The sequence below is a fragment of the Camelus dromedarius genome, chromosome 4, assembly GCF_036321535.1.
Source record: "Camelus dromedarius isolate mCamDro1 chromosome 4, mCamDro1.pat, whole genome shotgun sequence".
Taxonomy (NCBI): domain Eukaryota; kingdom Metazoa; phylum Chordata; class Mammalia; order Artiodactyla; family Camelidae; genus Camelus; species Camelus dromedarius.
The window spans coordinates 25099981-25122923 of record NC_087439.1 but is presented as its reverse complement, the minus strand read 5'-3'; the positions used below and the strand labels follow the sequence as shown (position 1 = coordinate 25122923).

The 22943-nt window shown below is 36.6% G+C and overlaps 1 protein-coding gene across 10 annotated transcripts in view; it reads left to right on the top strand.

Annotated features, from left to right (window-relative positions):
* The window catches only part of GTDC1 (glycosyltransferase like domain containing 1), a 348210-nt gene that overhangs the window by 133565 nt on the left and 191702 nt on the right, over positions 1 to 22943 (top strand). The window contains exon 2 of one of the 10 annotated variants that reach the window (XM_064484744.1): positions 13570 to 13692. The exons of 8 other annotated variants lie outside the window; for them this stretch is intronic. In XM_064484744.1, the coding sequence (XP_064340814.1) occupies positions 13685 to 13692 (8 nt within the window). In that variant the 5' untranslated portion in view covers positions 13570 to 13684. Of the gene's footprint in view, positions 1 to 13569; positions 13751 to 22943 lie in introns of all 10 variants that reach the window. One more of the 10 variants, XM_064484745.1, reaches the window with a different exon arrangement.

Sequence of the window (22943 nt, the reverse complement as noted above, 5' to 3'; positions counted from 1 at the left end):
CTAAAACAAACAGAAAATGGATAAAATTGTGCTATATGCCAGAAATTAACACAACATTGTAAACTGACTCTCTCTCTCTCTCTGTGTGTGTGTGTGTGTGTGTGTGTGTGTGTGTGTGTGTGTATACATAGAGAGAGAGAGAGAGAGAGACATTCAAGACACAGGACATCAAGCAACAAAAGACAGTGATCCCTGAGGGAAGGCCAAGAAATTAGGTGGGCTCTATGATTGCCCAAGCTTGTTTACCTTGGAAGAGTTTCTAGGCCCTGATGCAAGGAGGAGGAATCTAGGGCGAGACTGATTGGATCCCTGGCATTGAGGAGATAGAGGTAGGAGCCTGGATAGATAGAAAAATAACATTGGAATAGGGAGAGGATCTCAAAGAGAGACCTGGAAATCTGTAGAGGGTCCCAGTTGATCATTTATCTGAGTGCAGATTGGCACATGTGTGTTAAGAAACTTTCACAGCCAAAGAAAGAACCATGTGAGAAAACTACAAGAAATAATGCCCATTGTTCACAAAAGGCCACGAGTAGAGTCCATTTCCAACAGCCAGACTGGAAAACCTCATGATCGAGTCAGGGCTGTGGTCTCAACTGGGCCTCAGCTGCGGAAGGTTCTGTTTTCAAACTCACGTGATTGTTGGTGGTATTCACTTACTTGTGAGCTGTTGGACTAAGGGCTTCAGGTTCTTGCTTGCTTTTGGCCAGAGACCACCCTCATTCCCTTGCCCTGTGGACTGTCCTAACATGGCTCCTTATATCCTCAAAACCAGAAAGGGAGAGTCTTCTGAAAAGGCAAGATGATACAGTCTTATGTAATATAAGCACATACATCTTGTCACCTTTGCTTTAGAAGCAAGTAACTGGTCCTACCTGCACTCAAAGGGATTACACAAGGCATGAATACAAGGAGGTGGGTCATGGGAGTGACTTTAGACTCTGTTCTCTAAACTAATGTTTAGGAGAATATCTTAAAAGTATCTGGATTAAAAAAAAAAACAATATCGAGTTATGCCAGAAGAACAATGTTAAACACTACAGTAGATTTCTCATTGGAAACATCTCAAGGGGAAGCCAGTGGAGCAACATCGTCAAAGTACTGAAAGAAAACCAAGAACTCTCAACCTAGAATTCTATACCCAGTGAAAATATAACTCAAAAACAAAGCTAACAGTGATGGTCAGACTAAAACAAATAAGAACTGGGGATATAGCATATAGCATCATGACCATAGTTAGTAATACTGTATTGTATATTTGAAAGTTGCTAACAGTAGATCTTAAAAAAAAAAAAAAACCCTCATCATAAGAAGAAAAAAGAATTGTAATTATATGTGGTGATAGATGTTAACTAGACTTATTTTGGTACTCATTTTGTCAAATCATTATGTTGTACATCTGAAACTAATACATTTTTAAGAAATAAAAAACAAACAACGAAAATACTCAAAAGTAAAATAATGAGTTTTACCTGAAAGAGAAAAGAAAGAGTTGAGAAGAGAAAAGAAAGCAAGTAAGGAGCTTCATTTGGTGTCATTTGGGGCATTAGATACCCCTCTTCCAGTACTTTCTTCATCAATTTTGGATTCCTCCAGGGTTATCATCTTAAGTGAGGAGTATCCATCTGTTTCCCCCAAATATGCGCTAAGGTGTGCATATATTTGTGTATCCCTACTTTAAGTGGTGACAATTAGATCAAAATACAAAGTTTAGTTCTTTTTAATTTCATCTCCCACTCTTTTCCTTCATAACTTTTTAAGCTTGTTAAGCTCAAACTAATTTGAGCTTCTTAAGAAGTCCTTTAACGAGACAATAGCCTGAGTGTTTCATATTCAATGAAGAAGTGTGTTACAATAGTTAAATTATTTAAATTGTAATAAAATTATTAAAATAAAATTATGTTAAATTGACTTTAAGTAATTTAAATTATTTAAAATAATATTTAGCATGATTTCCAACATTCTAAATACAACTATGTCTTAATATAAAAAAATTTTTTTTTGACTGTGGATATCAACTCTAGTTTTAAATGCTAGTAGCAGATAAAGAATACTTATGCTTTCCTTCTGATAAGTTTTTTCTATAATCTTTAATTTTACATTGTATATATAAAATACTTTGAAAACTCTGGAGACATACAATTTTAAGATATATCTTTATAATCATAATATCATTTTTAACTTTGTGTCAAAATAGGTATAGTTCTGGTTTTCCAAATGCCTACTGTGATGAAGATACAATCTTGAAGTATATGTTTTTATTTTAAGAAATTGCAAGTTTTTGGTATTTGTTATCTGGTTTTTATTCCAGTCTAATGGCTCTGTTCCCCAAATTATTTGGTCTCCCACTTTATTAATTTTTTCCTGGATCAATGTGGTGTCACCTTTATCATGCTGAATTCCAGTATTGCTCTAGTGGTTTGAGTGTCTGTGATTTCTACTATCTCAATATATAGTATAGGAAACATTTTGTTAAAAAATATTTCACCCAAATATTGATATGTTCAGCACTGTTTTAATTGACTGCCTCTCAGCCCACAAAATGTTATTGATTTACTCTCTAAAAAAAATTCAGTTCTTAATTGATGTATAAAGATTTTCATTTTCAGTCATCAAAGTTTGGGCTGAATTATTTTGACACTGGTAGGATCAAGAAGGTTAGAGATTCTTGTAAATGCTGGATGCCTTTTACTGCTGTCATTAAGCTGAAAGTCATGAAGCATTAAAAACAAAAGACACCTGGCCAACCTAGACCTCTGAATATGTAGTGAAAAGGTTCAGCGATTTGGAGTACAGTTGAGAGGTCATTTGTTTTTATGGAGACATTTGGTATCTGACTCCACTTTGAAGAATGGGTAGGACTGGGCTGGACATGGAAGAGCAGACAGACATCATAATTATAGCTCACACTTAGATAGCATTTACTACTTTCCAGACACTGTTCCAAGTGTCTGCTTTCCATGTATTAGCACATTTCATAGCTGTATTAATAATTAGTAAGGTGCTTATCATCTTAACTTTTGAGTTGAAGAAACTGAGACACACATTTGTTAAGTGACCCATTCCAGTTCTCATAGCTAGTAAATAGTGGTACTGCTATTTAAACCCAGCTTTCTGGCTTTAGAGTCTCTCTTCTTAATCACTGTGCTGTTCTGCTTCTGATTAATATGATGCATTTTGTGGGAACAGTAGGACAGGAAAAGTTAAGGAAGGGTGAAATCATGGAAGCTTTTGAACTGGAGGCAGAGGTATCCATATGTTATAGATGCAAGTATTAAGTGGTTCAGTCTTTCTAGAAAGTAGTATTTTAATATATTTTCTGTCAAGAATTTTCAGTAATCACCTTCTACATACTTGTCCTAAAGAATGTTGGGAGACAGTTATCCATGGTGCCTCATGTTTCTGGATGGCTTGCAAGCAGAGACATTAAATGCCTTTTTGTCCTGCACTATTTTTTTCAAGGAGGTTTGTAGCAAAACAGTATTGGAATATACAGATAATCTCTCTCTCTTCTGATCAGATGGCTGACTTATTTATTGTCCAAGTGTAGTAAAGATAATGTCTCTATGGTGCAAAGTTTGAGCAAGTTTCCTTGCAGCTCATTATGCAAGATTTGGGTTTCCTAAGCTCACGGTATCTCAGCGGTGATGCAGACCCCCGCCTGGGCATCATCTGTCTGGGCCACTCCACATTACCTTGGTGGGCCTTGGGGGCCAGGGACAACCGATGTGAATGAGAAGCTCATGCTACTTACTGTGTCCTGAGTAGTAAGCCCTTTGTTTGACCCAGGAGTGTCAAGTTTGCTGCCAGCATCCAGAAAACTGTGGTAGACTAACTTGTTAACTTGAAAGTAGGGCAAAATTTCAGACTCTTCACTGTTTTTAAAAAAAGGATGATTAGAATTATCAACAAAGAATTATGTGTAATCATTGGAAAGTAATCCACTGTCCAAGTTATAAGGGAACACTTTAGTAAATTATAGTACATTCATATAGTGGAGTATTAATTTCATAATTCTTAAATATCATGTTTTTAAAGATTTAAAGACTTGGAATATATTCATGAGAATCTTAAGTAAAAATTATATTATGAAACTGATCCATATAGTACAATCTCAGTTTTTTAAAAATTTGTTTATGTGTTTAGGAAAAAACCCTGGGATACAATATGCAAAATGTAAAACTTTGTTAGATACAGGTTTTAGAAATTTAAGTGATTTTTTTTTTCCATTTCTAGTTGTGTATTTCCAAATTATTCTATAATGAATATACATTACTTTTATTATGAGGAAAAATACACATTATTAATGAAGTCAAATTGAGGGATTTGACATGGTTTAAAGGCAGAGTAGGTATCGTATATATTCTTGAGAGGACAGTAATATGAGGATGCATTTAAAACCTCTGCCATCAAAGATCTGTTTTTCATTAAAATGCACATATACAATTTAACTGAAAACCATTAAAACAAAAGCAAAGAAAAAATCCAAGTTATAACAGAAGGAGAGAGGAAACATGGATATTTTAGAAATTCTAATTTAAGGAAACTTAATCCATTTGAACAAAAAAACTAAGCTCATCAAAGCCTCTCGTTGTCTAATAAAAAGGAATTAAGTCAGTTAATCATAAGAAACAATGTTTGCATACTGAAGTGCTGAAAGATGAAATGATCTTTCTTCTGACATTTGCTTTAAAATTTTCCAGCAAAAAATAAATAAATAAAAATAAAGGGGGAGGGATAGTTGAACCAACCTTGGCAAAAATATTGATAGCTGTTGAAGTTGTGTGTTGGATACACGGGGCTTATTATGCTGTTCTTGTGTGTGCTTGAAAATTTGTGTAATAAAAAAAATTAACAATCTATCACCAGTTTATATAGTTTTAAAACAGCATCCCTCAACGTTGGCTGTACCCTGGAATCTTCTAGGAGCATTCAGAAGTACTGATGCCTGGATGTCTCCTCCTCTGATTCTGATTTAGAGGGTCTTGGGTGTGGCCTGGGCATCAGGAGTTTTGACATCTCTCAGGTGATTCTAATGTGTAGTTCGTGTCAAAACCTATAGTTCTAAGTGGACTCTGTTAGGTAGATCTTTATTATATGAGGCTTTGGATATAATAATGGATATTTTTCTTTAAAAATGTGGGCATGTTTTCTATTATATTGGTTCATGGAACATCCCTCGGTAAAAAGTGAGAATAGGGTAATAATTTTTCTTATAAAGACAGTCCTACTGAGTACCAGAATGAAATAGTGGAGGTACGTAGCTTAGTGGTTTTTTCATTTGATAAAATGGTAAAGTTTCAGTAACCCTAAGGAATGAATAATTATCACATCCCTTTCAAATATTACTTGAGTAAGAAGAGGCTTAATTGATGTAGAGAGCATAGTTTTTTTTTTTAATTTTAGCATTTTATAACTTTCTTAAAGTAATTCTTGTTCATTTTAGAAAACTAAAAAGAATATTTAGAGAAGAAAATAATCACCTAGAGCTCCATTATCCATAGTAAATGCTGATGATGTTTTATAGCATTTGATTTCAAATTTATTTTAACTTTCTGTTGAAAAAATTCAAACATAAATGTAGGAATAGTATTATCATAAATCTGTAAGTTCCCATCACACAGCTTCAATAGTCTTCAGCTCATGATCAATCTTATCTCATCTGTGCCCCCCCCCCCGCTTCATTCTCCTCTCCCCTACACTGGATTATTTTGAAGCAAATCTTGTATATCATATTATTTCATCTATAAATGTTTTAGTATGTATTAGAGCAAATAATCTTCAGGTCATTAGCACGTATCTGAGGTATTGGTATTCTGTGTTGACTAAAGGAAGATCCATATGCTACAATTCCTACTTTTGTAGTTGCCAAAGATGGTGTTGTGTTATAAGCCAGATTTTTACTTTTATATTTTTAAGCTGCAGAAGGATCTGCTGGCAGGGCCGAGATTTTTCTCAGAAAGTAACTCCATCGTTTTAAACGATGAAATAAGTAGTAGACTGAAATCCGAGAAACCCAGAGTTCTACCCATTAACCAGGCTTTAATTTAGAAGAGTTTGAGGATGAGAATTACCTAATGTTTTGCTTTAAAATAACCTAAATTGGTCTCTTGTTCTCATTTTCTTTAAAGCCAGGTAATTTTTCAAAGAGTTTGGCAGATTGAGTTAGTCATAGTGTATTTTGGTAAAATTAACATGGAGGCAATATGTTAGAAAGGGGTGGAAGACAGGGAAATTATTTAAGAGGGTATTCAGTTCTTGTGGTCTGAACTGACAAAAACCCAATGTTGGATGGAGGGAGAAGAGGAAAATTTAGCATCTTTCTCTATACTAAAAATTATCACAGCTTGGTGATACTTTGTTATAGGAGTTAAGAGTAGGGGAATAAAAAAAAAAAAAAAAAAAAGCCTCTAACCCTACCCTACGGATCTAGCATAAACCTATGTTCTTGGCAGAAAGGGAGAAGTTGAGAAGGGCAAGAAATGATAGGGGAAGAAAGGGATGAATCAGCCCAATATTAGTATACTGAGTTTAAAGTAATAGCAAGTAGGCATTTTTTTTTTGAGGGTCACTGGAAATAAGAGGACTGGAGTTTAGTGCAAGCTGGAGATTCTGCATTTGAAATCATTTGTGAAGCTGAAGGATGATTGTGTCTTCATGCAGACTGTTTGTTTAAGGGGGAGAGCATGTGGCTAAAGACAGATCCTTTCAATAGTTCTAATGGATGGGAATAGGAATAGGGATGAATTAGTTTAGAGTACATTCAGTTAATCCTTAAAGAACTTCTCTTTTACAGGAAAAGGGAAGATGTGCTTACTGCGAAGACGGAGAGGCACACTGCATCTCAAAGGGAATGAATGCTGTGCCAGAGATATGTACAAAGATTTATAAAAATAAGATCCAGATAGAATGACTCAGAGTGCCCAGGGCAGGAGGACTGAATTTTATGGGATTATATGTTTGACAGGAAAATAGGAAGGAATAGTATTTATGCAGAGGCCACGGCACAGACACGTGTGCTTGGGGCAGTGGTGAGGAGTCTGTTGTGGCCAAAGCACAGGATACAGGGTGAAGAGAAAGAATGGCAGGGCACTTGGTTCTGATATACAAGAACTCGGAATCCATTTGTGGGGTCTGGAGAATGTTAGAATCACTATTACAAAGAAGGTAAAATCAACAGTTTGACTTTAATATAAATGAATAAAAGGAAATAATGGAGAATTTGTAGGTTTTTCTTGAGCTTATCAAGCAAAAACTGTCATAGTAAAAGTGCTGTATGTTTATGCTCATTAATTTGTATTCATTTTGTTCATATCAAAAATTTGATATGTGATAATGATTTAATATATATATTTACATATACACATACACGATCAACATATTAATTCTCAATGACCAGAAACTGGGGATACAAAAATGGGTGAGTAAGATAAAGTCTCACCTTCAAGATCTTGGTTGATTAGTCAAAGATAGATAATAAAAAAAATTATATTCTAGTTGGGTAAATGCAAAGATATTGGAACACTCAACAGGGAGTACATAATCCAAATTAGGTGTTAGCAGAAGGATTTAGGAAGCCTTGGAAGGGTAATGACAGTTGATTCTTAAGTGACGCAGAAGAGTTGTGGGTTGATTTGAAGAAGGGAACAGTGGCATACCATGCACATTGTGTAGCAATAAGCAAAGGCACAAACTGGCACGTTCAAGGAACCATGGCCATTTCATTCTTCTTGAAGCTCCAAGGGTGATACTGGGCAGGAGAGGAGCTTGCAGATCGAGATGGAGATCAGTGCAGATTGACATTTCACATACTAATTTCAGGGTTTTGAGTTTTATGTAGGGGAATGACTTGGCCAGATTTTACATCTCGATATATGGTTCTTCTAGCTAGGTGTAAGATGAACTTGCTGGGAAGTCAGGCTTGGAAATAGCTAGGTTAGCTAGGCAGATTTTGCAGAAAACCAGGCTTCACTATGTAAACAAGAAGAAGGGTGAAATTGATGGGAAGACTTGAGAAATATTCAGGAAATAAAATGGACAGGATTCATTAATAGGTTATTTATGGAAACGTAGGGAGAGTGAGTCAAAGGCAGGGAGGACTCAAATTTCTATTTGGTGGATGGTTGTGCCTTCAGCTGTAACAATAAATACAAACATGTTTATTGGATTATGTTTATTATGGATTATTATTATGAAACATGTTTATTATGATGAGTTCTACTTTGGGCCTTTTGAATTTTAGGTGCCAGTGGGCTATTCACACAAAGATTTCCAACAGATAGTTGAATATCTAAAATTTAGATGAGAAGTCTGGGTTTGAAACCCAAATCTGGGCTCCATTAGCCTGTAAGTGGCACTGAAACTGAGGATGGACATTCTCTGTAGTGTTAGCATCATGTTCACGATTAATATGAATATACTCAGTGTGCACTGAGCAAACTACCCAAGAACCAAAATGTAAGATGAGCTGTACTTGTCTGATTTGCTTAACTTTGAATGACCTGAAACATACTTAAAAATACTGAAGTATGAATATAACCAGTGTCTTTTTAGAACATTATGTATTTTCCTCCCATATCTTAATCCTAGCACCAAAGTAGCATATCAAAATATTATTTGAACTGAATTGATAGATCATTTACTTGGAGTTCTTAGAATTGGGTGGCTAGTGTATACAGGACATTGAATTCATTGCAAAAGCCTTCAAAGGCCATCCATATAATGATTTTGGCAATAAAAAGAATTTAATTTTTTCTCTCCCAGCTCAAGCACAAGTCATCTAGGGAGAAAAATTACTCCCAGTTGAGTTTACAATTGCCAGCAATCCAAAGTTTAACCAAATTGGATCATCACACACTGTGTTTGGAAGGAAAACTGACAAAATGTTCTTTCAGTAGATTCTAGGAAGTGTAGGACTTCACTGCAGTGGCCCTAGAAAATGGTTATTGCCCAAAGATCAGGAATAATTAAGTCTAATGCTGATCATTTGTAGGAGAGTTTTCCAGTAATAATTTGGTAAGTGCCATCTCGTACGATGAAAACAAAAAGTAAAAGTATAAACTATAGAATGATGAATAAAGAAACTCAGAAATATTGCAGTATTTTGAACTTCTATCCATCATTTAATTGGAATTTCATTTCCAAAACAAAATTGATTAATAACAATGGAAAATAGTCTCTAATATTTATATGATTTTTACAACTTACCAATTGCTAGTCTAAGCACTTTACCTATTCTCACACCACCCTGTTAGTGGAATAATGTTATCAGCCCCATTTAACACAGGAAACTGAGGCAAACAAAGGGTAAGCCAACTTGCCCAAGATCACATAGCTACTAGTCAGTGAAGCAGTTAGTCTGCCCCCAGAGCACATGGTCGACCCAGGTAGACTGCCCTTAGATTCCATGATAGACTCAGGTAATCTGCCCTCAGAGTCCATGATCCACCCAGGTAGTCTGTCTTAAGAATCAACGGTATAGTCAGGTGGTCTGCCTTTAAAGTCCGTGTTCTGAACCATAGTCCTAGTTTACATGATAGTGAATGTAGCTGGTAAATAAACAGTATATCTATGCATTGTGGAGTTTTATAAAGTATGGAAATGACATGATTCTTGCCTTTTAAAAAAATGCAGACTCTAACACTTTTTCCCAAATAATTTGCCGTGTAACACACCACAATAATACTGTTGATTTAATTTTCCCTACTGCTGTATAAAAGTGATATTAGCACATATTCCTTATATTTGAAAGAAAGGGAATTTAAACAAATTTAAAAAAATTAAATTGTCTCTCCAGGTTAACTGTATCTTATAGTTATGTACAAATTAGTTGTAGAGATTACCAATTTTAGGAGATTTTGTAAGGACTTCAGTGTGTAACAGCACATATAAATACTTTGCTCCTTACCCAAGAAATATATTGTAAATGGAAATTATTTTAATCAAATAATGCAAAAGGTACCAGGCATGCTTACTATGAAAAGGTTTATTATTAATACTTTTCATTTTTTAATTATAAAAGTAATATATAATTGCACAATAGAACACTTGGAGATAAAATATGAAAATCCATAAATACAGTTGCTATTATACCTTATAGTTTTACTTCCTTATAGTTTTTTCTATGTATCCAGTCTTACATTTTTGTAATAATAGTGTATTTATAATATTGTACTTCAAGAAGTTTTCATTTTACTCTTAATATTATTGAAGATCCTTTTGTGGGGGTAAAAATAGAGTACTAATTTGTCTTTTGGATAAATATACATTTCCATATCCTGGGGTTGCTGTGTAGTCTATGCCAAGCTCACATATTATATAATTCAGAGACGTTTTTGTGTTAATTCTCTTTACCCTGTCTCTGTTCGAAGCCTTTGCTTTTCTCAGCCAGGCACAGTCAGGTCCACTGACGCCCCCTACCTGTGGGCTTAGTCTTGCACACTACCTGAGCCATTCTTACCTGAGTCAGCAGAAACATCGTCAGCCTCAGACCCACTTGGAGTTGGCTTTATCCATCCTAGACCTCGGATTCATTTGCACAGTGCTTTCTTCTCCTGCTGTCTCTCAGCTGAGCCACCACTGCACCAGCTGCCAGCTGCCCCGGGATCAGCCCTGAGCCCTCACTTCACGGCTTCCCCCTCATCTCTCCTCACCCTTCAAGTGGCAGTTTTAGCAGACGTGGCCAGGCTTCCTCTCCTTAGTACCCACCCTTCCCCCCAGTTATTCTCCTTCATCCTGTGGTCTCCTTCTGGGCCTTAGTGACCCCTTTCTTAGTTCCTGCCACTTTTATCCCCTGCATATTCCTTATCAGACTTGGTGCCTGACACCAGTACAGGATTTTCCAGGGCCGCCTCCTGAATTCTGATGGAGACTTCTCCTTGGAATTCTTATTCTTCTGCTTTATTCATTGAATTCAACTTATGCCTTGTCCAAGTTATGCCCTTTGAATAAGTTCCTTTGACTAGCCCATCATCTTCTTGGCTGACAGGTGCTGCAGGTGGCTTCGTTGCCCTTGGGGGTGTACTCTGTCTTGGGACCAGGCCTCTGCCTGTCTCTCTTCTCTGTCCACACTGGCCTCTTTTGCAAAGGCCTGAGACCACCCAGGACAATGTTAGCATGGTTTCTCCCAAAGCCAAATTATTGTGTAAAATCAAGAGAGTAAGAGAAGAATTTTAATGCATATGGGAAAAAATTTAATTCACTGATTTTTGTTAAATCTCTTCAGATTCTTTTACAGCTGAACTCTTTATCACTTGAAGCAAAAGGAACAACTGTCTATATCACATCCAGACGCCTTTGTACTGAGTAGGCTCTAGATGCAGTGAGTGTTGTGTCTAGATTTACACGACTGTAACACATGAAATAAAAGAATCCATCAATACAGGCTAAATTAAAATTGGAGTTGCATAAACAGAATCTATGGTGAGCTGTCTTTCAGTTGCCTCATTTATTCTTATTGATGAATTTTCATAACTTAACTCCTTGAATAAATTATCCAAGAATCAGCACATGATTTTCTTTATATATTACTTCATATTTGTGTAAAGGTACTGCCATAATAAAAATCTTTATAATGATTACTGTTTTTATTATTTGGTTGGGCTGGATTTTTTTTAATAATGATTACTGTTTTTGCTATCCACTTGAACCGAAGTTTTCATTCACTAATTGTATAGAAATGGAACAACATTGAAAGTCTGCTATTAAAAAGTGTTCAATGATTCTTTTCATTTTTTTCAACTCTAGGGACAGTCAGAACCTTTCCTTCTTTGTCATGTAATTGGCCTTACCAGTAATATGATTAAAAACACAACCCCTTTCCTCTAAGGTATCAAATTTTGCCATTCAGTTCTTTAATTTCAACCTCCTGACATCATCCCATTCTTATTCTGACTTATCTGTGGAATCACTGCATGGCCAGTTACAAGATGCAACGAATGGGGAAGTTCTGTAACAGGTTACTGGAGCAAGACAATTACGGGCAGTTGACTCAATGAAAGGTGTCATTTCCATGGTATACGATTGTGATGTCCAAGTGATCTGATGACACTGGTCATAATCAAAGAAAGCTGTTGACCATGGAGAAATCCCAGCAAGAAGTAATGAAGGATCCCAGCTTGCGGAAGAACATGGCAATGGAGAATCTCATTAGAAATCAAGTCTGGAGAGGCTGGTATTTAATTTCAGTCTGATCTGTTCAGACCAAGTGTGACCTGTAGTTCTTCCTCCTCACCCCAGAGGTCCCGAATTACATCATCTTTACAACTAAGGGGATTTCAGGTGCTTTCTCTGGGTTGCATGAGTTTGTCTTAGCGGTATATGTGCTATATAAATGCAAAGAAGGGTTGTGAAAGGAAGGAAAAAGAGTTCAAGTTATGTGAAGTTCTAGACCATCTACTCCTGTTTTACTTCTGAGTGTTTCTGTGTATTTTACACATCAGAATTTTGTGTGGGAATTCTTGAGAAAAGTGGTTGCTTTAAAGAAGTTTGACAGCTACTCTACGCATCTACCACAGATAAAGGACCACGTTTAGTGCTGTGTCCTCTTTAGCTGTTGTTGTGATAGAGGTTTGTCGAGTACCTGTTGAGTGCCGGGCCCTGGAACACTTTCCCTGGGCATCCTGGTCATCTGTTAGGCTACCGAATAATTGCTGCTCTGCAGTCTTAGCTTTTTCCTGTGGTTCTGCACACAACTCATTTATCTTTTATCTCCACATTTTTTGATGTTTTTATTTATAATTTCAAGATAACTTCTATACCAAAGATTCCAAAATCTGTGTCTCCAGCCTGACTTTTCTTCCACTTTGTACCTGTATGAGGTTTGGGAAGTCATCCGTGGTAAGCCTCAGTTTTCTTATTTGTACAACAAATGCCATTACTTTCCCAACCCTATAAGGTTAAAAAGAGTGGAGGCACAACTTTGTAAAATCTCGTAGATATGAAGAATTGTATTGTTTCTGTTGCTGTAATCAGTATCTTCAGGACAATAGTGCTAACTTTTTTTTTTTTTTTCCAGGAAGGCTTGCTTGTATGGCATCTGATACATTAAACTTAAGATTTACTAAACAGTATTCAGTCATTCCTTTTCCTTACATCAGACATCACCCTTGAGTTTATATGTTATGAAAGGCACAATCTTTCCAATAGTCACTCTATCACAAAATCTTGAAAGCACTTTTTAATCTCTTCTCCTCCTTTTAGGTCTCACTGTTACCACGTTTCTTCAGGCCTTCATTGCAACTGGATTATTATAATAATCTTATAATAACTGGTCCCTTCTTTTCAGTCTTTACTTCTCCTACTATGTCTTCTGTCCTGCTGTAGGGATTTTGTTTGTTTGTTTTATTATTTTTGCTTTTTGTTTCCGTTCTAAAAAGCATAGCCTCCTTGCACATGGCCCTTCTGTATCGTGTCGCTGCCCCACCGCACCCCCACCTACACATTGCAGTTAAGACTTGACAGCCTTGCCTTCAAGCTCCTCTACAATATGTCTAATCTGCATTTGCAGCTCGTCCTTTTATAGCTCTTCCGTGAGCCTCCTCCTCAGCCAAACTCTTTGCTCTCCAACAGAGTGATGACCACTTTTACTTCTGGATCTGTCTGCAGACTTCTCTATCTGTGTGGAATGTCTTCGCCTTATTGAAAAACTACCGATCCTGGAAGGCCAGTGGAAAATGCCACCTCCATGAAAGTGTTGGTAACTTTTCCCTGAACAGACATGATTCTGACTCTTCTCTCCTGAGCCCACAATGTACGCCACTGTTCTTTAATTCATTTCCCAGCTACTCCATGGTGGTATGATACTAAAATAATTATGTAAAATACTTCGTTCTTAAGCTTAACTTAATCATTGTGTGTCTGTTTCTTGGTGAACCATATTTTGAATCAGCCTCAGACTCCTGATGAAAAAGTAGTTGGTGACAAGAACACAATTTCATCTTACAGGTTCTGCCCTGCCATGTGACACATACAAGAAGGAAAAATGACTTCCAACCAGCTTTACTCTTAAAAATGGATGAGGGAGCATTTTAATACTATTTCTTTCTTGATAAGATACAGGAATATGTAGTGAGAGAATTATTTCCAGCATTGGGATTTATAGCCATGTTGAAATATAATTAAATGAAAATATTTTCTAATTAGAAACTAACATTTTATAGAAAAATAAATTAACCCATTTTTGGAAAGATGTCCTGCCTGTTCTCGTCTTTGATTACTCTTCAAGGGGCGTTTCTTTTTGTTCATAGTTTGTTTTTACCTATTTTAAGCTATTATGCTCTGTATCAAATCCTTTTTGTATTATTACAAATCAACCAATCTTTTACTACTTCAGTGGTTGTCAACCATTCACTCTTTATTGTTTTTTTCTAAATGCCAGAAAATAAAATGCAGAAACCCCACCCTATATTAATGTAATTTTATGGTTAAGATTTTACATTCACAAAAGTCCAGAAATTCAAAGTTATAGTTCCCAGAAGAATCCTATTTCAGTCACATTGCATAAACTGATATTAAGGCTGAAATGTGTCATCATTACAATAATGCAAAATACTCATATATGCATGAGGACACAGTTATGGTTGCTGAGGGAACCATAATTTTGGATTTTCTGACTTTTTTTGCACATACAATTTCAACCATAATGTTAAGTTAATGCAGTTTTTTTTTCCATTGACTCTGAAGTAATATATTTGTTGCTAGGTTTATCTTAAAAATAAGTTTTCATTGACTCCATTTGTTTCTTATGTATAACTATAAACCTATACTGATAAATATCTGATGCCCCTACCAAGAAAACTCCCTAAGGAATATTTCTATGTAAAAATAGTTTTTAGCCTCATGTATACTCATATTCTCCCTGCCTTTCTCTCACACACACACATACACACACAGCCTCACACACTTATGTTACATTCTGGCACATTATAGAAGCAGGTAGCATATCCACTACCTGCTGTTGAAAGTGTTGACGATACTGAATTATTTATTCTATCTCCTACACTATCCAAAATCGTTTTGGGTACTTTGACACATTTTGGTCTCTTCCATATGGATACTTCATGGTGGCAGAGTTGCCAGATGCTCAGGTTTTGTGACAGTCTTAGTTTTTCAAGGACTGTTGGAATATTCTTGGGAGAATCTCTCGCCTTGTTACTGATTCCTATGGAGTGGTAAAATACTAACATTTCTTTGAAAGTGTTTTTCAAGACAAGGAGTTATTACAAAAAGTTAGTAGAATGTCCCATCTGAATGTATCTCACTTTGGGAACTTAGTGATGGGGCAAATTTTCGCGAAACGTATTTGCAATGAGTTGACATCGCCCTGACAGTGAGTAATAATACCAGTGTATATGAATTTGGGGATTGAAACAAAGTTATCTAAAATATCAAATTTAAACTCTTATATAACTTCAGCTTGTTGTTTATATCTCAGTTGACAAAATGCAAAGGTGAAGGCAGGGTGTCAAGTCTAGGTTATATTTTTATTCCTTATCTACTATATGTATAAATATAACTATAAATATATACGTATGTATATACATAAAATATGCTGGATATTTGCTTAACTGAATAGAATGTGGATACTTATGGTCCCAGGTATTTGCTTTTTCTCTGCAGTATTAATTAAAACACATGGTCTCCCCTCATTCCCAGCCCTGCCCTTAACAAGTACTGAACTGGGAATTCTGCTTATCTTTAATGTCCATCTTGAGCATTTTCTCCTTTAAAACCTTTCTGGCTTTTCTATACCAAGTCTAAGGTTGCCTGCTTGCCTCTCTCGTGGCTTCTGTGTGTTTCCTGACATTCCCAAACCCCTGTATGTACAAGTAGAGGAAAGGGGAGAAAGGAAAGGACTAATTTAGGAGGGACGCTTCCACACTGTGCCTTAAGTATAAATGTCTTACGTGGCAGAGAAAGGCTTCAGGTGACTTTTCTGTGACCTGTGGCACGTGACCCTCTGTCATGGGCAATGGAAAGTTCAAGTAACATTGAAACTGGGATGGATAGCTGTAGTGAGCCTCCAGTGCACATGTATACCCTCATTCAAGTACTTTTGTCTATATTGTGGAGAGAAAGGGCGACACATGGTCAAGGGAACTGTTTTAGTTGTTTTTTGCCTTAGTGAATGTTTTTTTTCCCCCATTTAAATGGAGAATGTTTCATCGCAGCGTCTAACTTGAAGCTGCTCCCACTGTTGGAATTAGAAGGCAGGCTCACAAGCAGCAACTCTGTTATCGACGGTACTGGTCCCACCCTTCCCTCTAATAGGCTAACCCAGGGCAGCGACCTCATTTTGTGCCCCTCAGTCACCTGGTCAGGAAGTGTGGCCCAGGGGATTTGAAGTTCCTTCCAGCTGTAGTATCTGACGAATCTCACGTGCATTGTGGTATGGTAGGTGAGACCGAGAGATGCATCTCAGAAAGTTATCATGTCAAGTAGGTGGGTTGAATGACCTCAGTATTTCATTTTTAGATAATCTGAACAATATTGCTTATATAGCATTTTTTACTTTTCGTCTGTTTTTTTCCACTGTACCTGTGTATATATTAGTTACTTTAAAAAAGAGGGCAATTTAAGGGAAGCATATCAAAAATGTTTTTATTTGTGAAACTTCGCCATATAGAAGATTTCATTGTACTCTATTAAAATAGGAAATTTTGATCTTTAAAAATAAAAGAGCTTTCAAGTGTTTCCCCTTCTGTGAGATAGACTGGGAAACATAATCTTAAAATTTTCATGTATTTGGCTTGATGAGAAAGAAACACAGGATTAGCAGATCAATGTTTACAGAAAGTCTCATGTCTAAAATAGAAGTATAGGAGACTGGGACCCAGTCCCGGGACTCATACCTCCAGGTTCATCTTCTATTGCAGATGCACTGCCTTCGTTAACATTTCACTCCCTCAAACACTTTTTGAGTGCCTACTGTGCACAGTGCACTCTGGTGGATTTGACTTATATAATTAGTTACCTAGTGATACCCTTATAATAAAAGTGATGTATAAAATAACAATACATTGGGGATACTACATAAATTATTTGTGGGGGAAGTATTGCTTCAAATGGCATATTAAGCACCAAATTCAGGGAGGCTTTCAAAGAACTGTCTTGGACTTGCCAAAACAAACATAGTAGAAATAATCAAAACACAGGAATAATCTCCATGAGAAGCATAACAACAGAATGTCACAAATCAAATGATAGGACAACTCAATAGAATAAAGGACTCTGGAAAGCAGATTTAAAGTAAATACTCATAGGCATGGAAAAATTTAGATCTTATGACTGATTATAGAAAGACTGAATATTGAGGAGGCGTTTTCTTTTGTGCTTGTTAATTTTAGAAGTAGATATGATTCATAAAAATAGCAGGTTACCATATTTTTCCTTGTTAGCTTATTAGTTATTTGGGCACAAAACACCTCTCTCTCCATGGTTGTCAGGAGCAACTTAGCTGGTACACCAGGAGACAGATACTATTACTGTTGTTGTTCTTGTGCTTATTTTAACGATTCCTGTGTCATAATAGTCAAATCTAAATGATGCTAATATCTAAAAGCAACTCTGTGCTTGCCTATGGTTTGCTCCCCAGGCTGATGCCTGAACTGAGCTTTCTGTATGTATTTAAGTAATGACCTTCTGGCTTGACTGGTCATTGTGTCCTTAAATGTGTGTAATCTTAAACAACACTGGTAGGGCTGGGTTGGTGTGACGATAGGACTTATATCCATTACCTTGGGTCTCCAGTCTTCCAACTTTATCATATTTAGAAATGAACTCCAGGGACTCATAAGTGGCATGAACTAAAGGCAGAGAACATTCCAATATAAAATGATGTGCTGCTGTTAAGGAATAGTCTTCTACGATAGATTAATCATGAGGTGAATTATAAATATTTCACATACTAATTATATTAGTTTATGGAGATAAAACACCATATGAAGTGTTCCCAGCACACTCAGCAAGTTAGTTGTGCTTTGCATGCTAATTGGCTCACTTCTTCAAGGCTGACAATCATGAATCCCTGAAGATGACAGAAATTATTATCATGATATTGTACATTCCTGATCTCAGTACCAGGTTGACACCTACCTTTCCCCAGGAGTTCCTTTTCTTTGGATGGTATCTTGATTCCTTGGTATATTAGCATGGTGAGTCAGAGAACAGTGCCTGACTTATTATTAAGGACCCTAAGGAAAATGTAATTGGCTTCATCAAAAATGACATCAAATAACACTTCCTATAGTGTATTGGGTGCTCAAGTTAGAAGATAAGTGCTTTCTCTGGGGGGCAGGAGATGGTTCCCGACTTGTTTTTTAATGGTAGGAGTAAATATTGTATTGAACACTTTACTATAAATAGAGAATCAACCAGTTTGATTTTCTCAGCATCATTGTGGTAATGAATGATGATTGATTGATTCATTTATCTGAAAACATTTACTGAGCACCTGAGATAGGATAGTGAACAAGGAAGATATAGGGCTTACTGAAAAGGAACTTAAAACCCAGAGTGGCAACTGCCACGTTAGGGAAGCTGTAGGATGCTAAAGAAAAGGACAGCAGATCAAATTTATCTCTTCAGGGAGTGTGTACCCTAATGGGAGGAAGCAGGAAAACGTATGAAACATTGCAGAAACATGTAGCGCGGTGTGTAAAATTATGTAACAAACCAAAACCCACATTTTTAACAGACATTTTTGGTGACCAAGCCCTTTAGTTTAATTAAATCTCCAATGCAGTTTCTTTTATTAGTCTATTGTCTATTATCTCTAGTTACCTATTGGACCCTCGACTTACATTCCACATTTGTAAAACCTGTCTCTTTATTTCTTCTCTACTCCAGCCGCTGATCTGTTTTCTCCCCTTGTGTTAAGGAATGTTATTACTACCCATCTGATTACACAAGCTAGAAACCTTTGAGTCACCCTTAGCCTGTCCCACCCAGACACCGAGTCAGACATTTCTGTTTCCCTCCTTGCTCTTAGTATCGGCCACTTCTTTCCGTCCCCTGGCCCTGAGCACCTCCTGGTTATGCCAGTAGGCTGACTCTTCCCTGTTATTTAGGGCATCACCTAGACAGCATCTCTTCAGGAGAGCCTTCCTTCAAGGGCATAATTTTCCCACAATTTGTCTAACTGTAGTCGTTCAGTAAATACGTGATGAATGAAGGGGTGAAATAAAACTGTTCAGGTTGACACGGCTCTTCTTTATACCATTTATATTCTTTTATTTCTCAAACATCGACTGTGATGGGAAGTACAGTTAACAGAAAACATTGAGTCACATTCTAGTCTTAGAGAATTCAGAATCAGTGTGGAATAACTGAAAAAGCAGAGGCTTTGGGTCCAGATCAACTTGGATTTGAAACACATCTTTGCCTCCTAGTAACTGCTGTTGTCTTAGCACTTAACCAAATCTCTTTAATTTCTTAATTGGTAAAATGGGGATAACAGGACACTTTTTCTAGGATGATGATGAACTGAGATGATGTGCTTTAAAAAAAACTTGCATAATACACGGTTCCCTGTCTTCCTTTAGTATATTATTGCATGAGAATTTTACAGCAACTTAAGGATTTCATTACTGAAAAATGATGATGGAGAGCCATAGTTTTAAGTGAACCAGTTTTATCTGTATTTGGATATGTACAGAGCAACATCCCTTATTTTGGGAGTGCTAGTTGGTGGTATTTTATCTGATTCCTTATCCTCTCATTTTACTACCACTTTTCTTAACCAATGAGCATCTACAACACAGCTAGTTAAGGATAATAAGTAGAAATAAAGCATCGCTAGTATAATCATACAAGTACAGTGGATCCCCATATGGCTGACAGATGAAGTATGAACTTCTCATCCTGCAATCGAGCACCTCTAGCTGTGATGAAAGACCATCTTTTTGGTTTTATCTGATTGCTTCCTTTTTTCCAAACCTTAAACTTTAGCCAACTGTCCCTCCTTTCTAATTTATTTAAATAACACCGATCCTTCCAGACCCAAGACCTCGGGACCCAGGCCTCCTCTGCTACCCTCAGTGAACCTGAGACTTGCTGATTTCCCACTGCACTTAGTTTTCTCTTCTTCTTCTGAACTGATAGGGCTTAGTGTCTCTCCCTTCATTCACAATCAGTCTTGCATGGCTTTGTGACATGTCTCGCGTGGAACAGAGCTGTTACTTACCTTTTTACATTTTTTTTTAATGTTCCCTCTATTTATGGCTTGTTTCACCAATTGTATTGTCAGCTTTTTTTAGAGCAGGAGTGATATCTTACACTTCTTAGCTTGTCCAGTGAAGAGGCTTGATAATATTTTGTTGATAGGTGGTCTAAAACAGATGTATCTATAAATATTCTGAGTGATTCATATTACCTTGTCTCTTACAAGAATACTCTAAATGTAGAAAAAAAGTTTGTGTACACGGTAAAAATTTCAATTTATTTATAGTTTTTTTTTCAGTAGTAGGCTCATCCTCCCTTCCTGTTTCTTACTTTCCTGTTGCAAACATAATTACTGAGAGTCTTTTATGAAGATACCAAGAATTAAAAGGCTTTAGAGGTTGCTGGAGTAATTTAAGGGATACCTGAATTTAAGTGGTACCGTTAGCTAAGAAATCTCTATAGGTTTTATGTAATTTATCTCCTTAAGCGTCCGTTAGGCAGGTCAGAATGCTGATGACTGGAGTGGATAGATGCTAAGAAACTAGCTGGAGATATTGTTCAGTAGTAGGTCCTGCCTACAGACCTCAATTCCCAGCCTTCTGGACAAGTGTTCTTTTCACAATGCTTTCCTGGCCATCATGATAAGCACAACAAAGGAACATTACTTGGTGGAAAAAAACCAAAACTGACCAATTAATTGATCCTACCCTGGATACTCAATTAAATTCCCCACTGCAAGAACCCAAGAAGTTAAATGACTCCATTTCTTTTTCTTTTATATAATGACTTCCATCTTGCATTTTTAATTGTTTTAACAAATGCAAACATTTTGTTATACATGTTCTTCAAGGTTTTTGAAAATCCATAACATTTAAACATGCAGTAGAAATGTTCTATTTAAGATGAAGTAGCTGGCAATGAAAGCACAGTTAACATGAATTTTATCAATGGTTAATGAATATTAGAACTCAGTTTTACAAATTTAAAACATATATGTAAGCCAAAGACTTTGGAAATGTTTGGAAATAATTTTCATTTATGCATGTGTATATTATGAGCTCTTGTTACACTGAAACACTGTCAGCACGCTTGGAAGTGGTACAGTGGAGGACATGACAGCCTCCTCTCTTTCACTTCTCACACCCAGTTCATAGGAGACCTGGGCAGCACCATCAGCAAACCCCGTCAGACTGCTCACCGCCATCCGCGCTGTCATCTTAGTCCAGGGCACCGTCATTCTTCTCTTTCCTGACTGTTCTCTCTTCTTCCAAAATGATTCCTTACTGTCTGTTTTCCATATAGCAGTCAGAGTAAAGTCTTCTGATTTTAAAAAGTAGTAAAACATCTCATGAGATACATTAAACAAATGTAACAGAAACACAAGAGATTACACAATAAAATTTTTAAACTTTATGGATACATGAATCTAGAAACTCACATTCTGGTCAGATATTATAACACATCATATCATGAAATCTGTTAAAATGTGTGTTTTAGAAATAATTTTTAACATAGTACAACATGTAAACTATTGAAGCAAAAAAAAGAAAAAAAAAAAGCAAAATTGCAGTCATTTCTATATATTACAAAGTGAAAGAATAAAGGTAAATTCCCCCAATAGGCATTTATAATTCTGTCATTTCTCTACTTAAAATTCCTTCGGTCTCTTCCCATTCATTGCTCTTACCATAAAATCCAAAATGATTTGCATGTCTCACAAAGGCCCATGGATTTCCTCAGCGTCTTCTCTGGCTACTCGTTGCACAAATTGCTCCAGCTTCCTTGGTCTTTATTCATTTCCTCCACCTGCCAGTTTTTTTCTTACCTTCTCTACTTTGTTTTCCATTTTAGGTCCATCATTTAGCCTAGTACCTTGAAAATAAAAGATGCTCAAGGTATGCTGACTAAATGAGCACCAGAATGCAAATAGTGGCCATCTCTTTTTGGGGTGCTTGTGTGTGATAAATATTTAATTTATACTTTTTGTACTTAAAATATTTTTCTGTTATGAACATGTGTTTTCTAATTATCAGAAAGAAAACAGTAGCATTCTAGAATTGGAGAGCCTTAGTAGGTGAAATTCAGCAAGTTAGGAGGAACTTAGAAATTAGATTATCACAAGCCGATCAATGGTCTGTACAAGAAAATCAATTCAGTGAGAACCTGCATTCAGGTAGCATGGCTGGAGTGTTGGGTTAAGGGGGAGCTGGTATACCCAGAGCTGTGCTTTCCCCTACAATAGCCATCACTTTATGGCCATTTAATTTAAATTTAAATTAAATTGAAAACCCAGTTTCTCAGTTGCACTAGCTACCTCTCAAATGGTTGACACTCATATGCAGCTAATCGTTGCTATATTGGACAGTACAGATATAGAAATTTTTCATCATCACTGAAAATACTATGTAGCAAAAAGCACAGGATCTAGAATCCTGGGAGTAGATATCAAGGAGCAGGAACTCAGGATAGGCAACAAAAGAACGAAGAAAGACTTTGGTGGTGAGGCTGGGCAACATGAATCTAGACAAGCAGTTAAGTTGTTGAGCAAAGTGACATAGCTGGAGGGTGGAATGAGTCTTTTGTCAAAGGCTTATTGAAGCCCTGCAAGGAGTTTTTTAGGTATAAATAACAACCCAAATTGGTATCTGTGTTAAATTGTGTACTGTATCCTGTTATGTGATAAATGGTTTTGGGAGATAGGGGGCTATTGAAAGATTTCATGGAGAAAGAGTGAGATAAGGCAGTCCATGAGGGATTTCCTCCTAGACTGTATATGGCGGTGG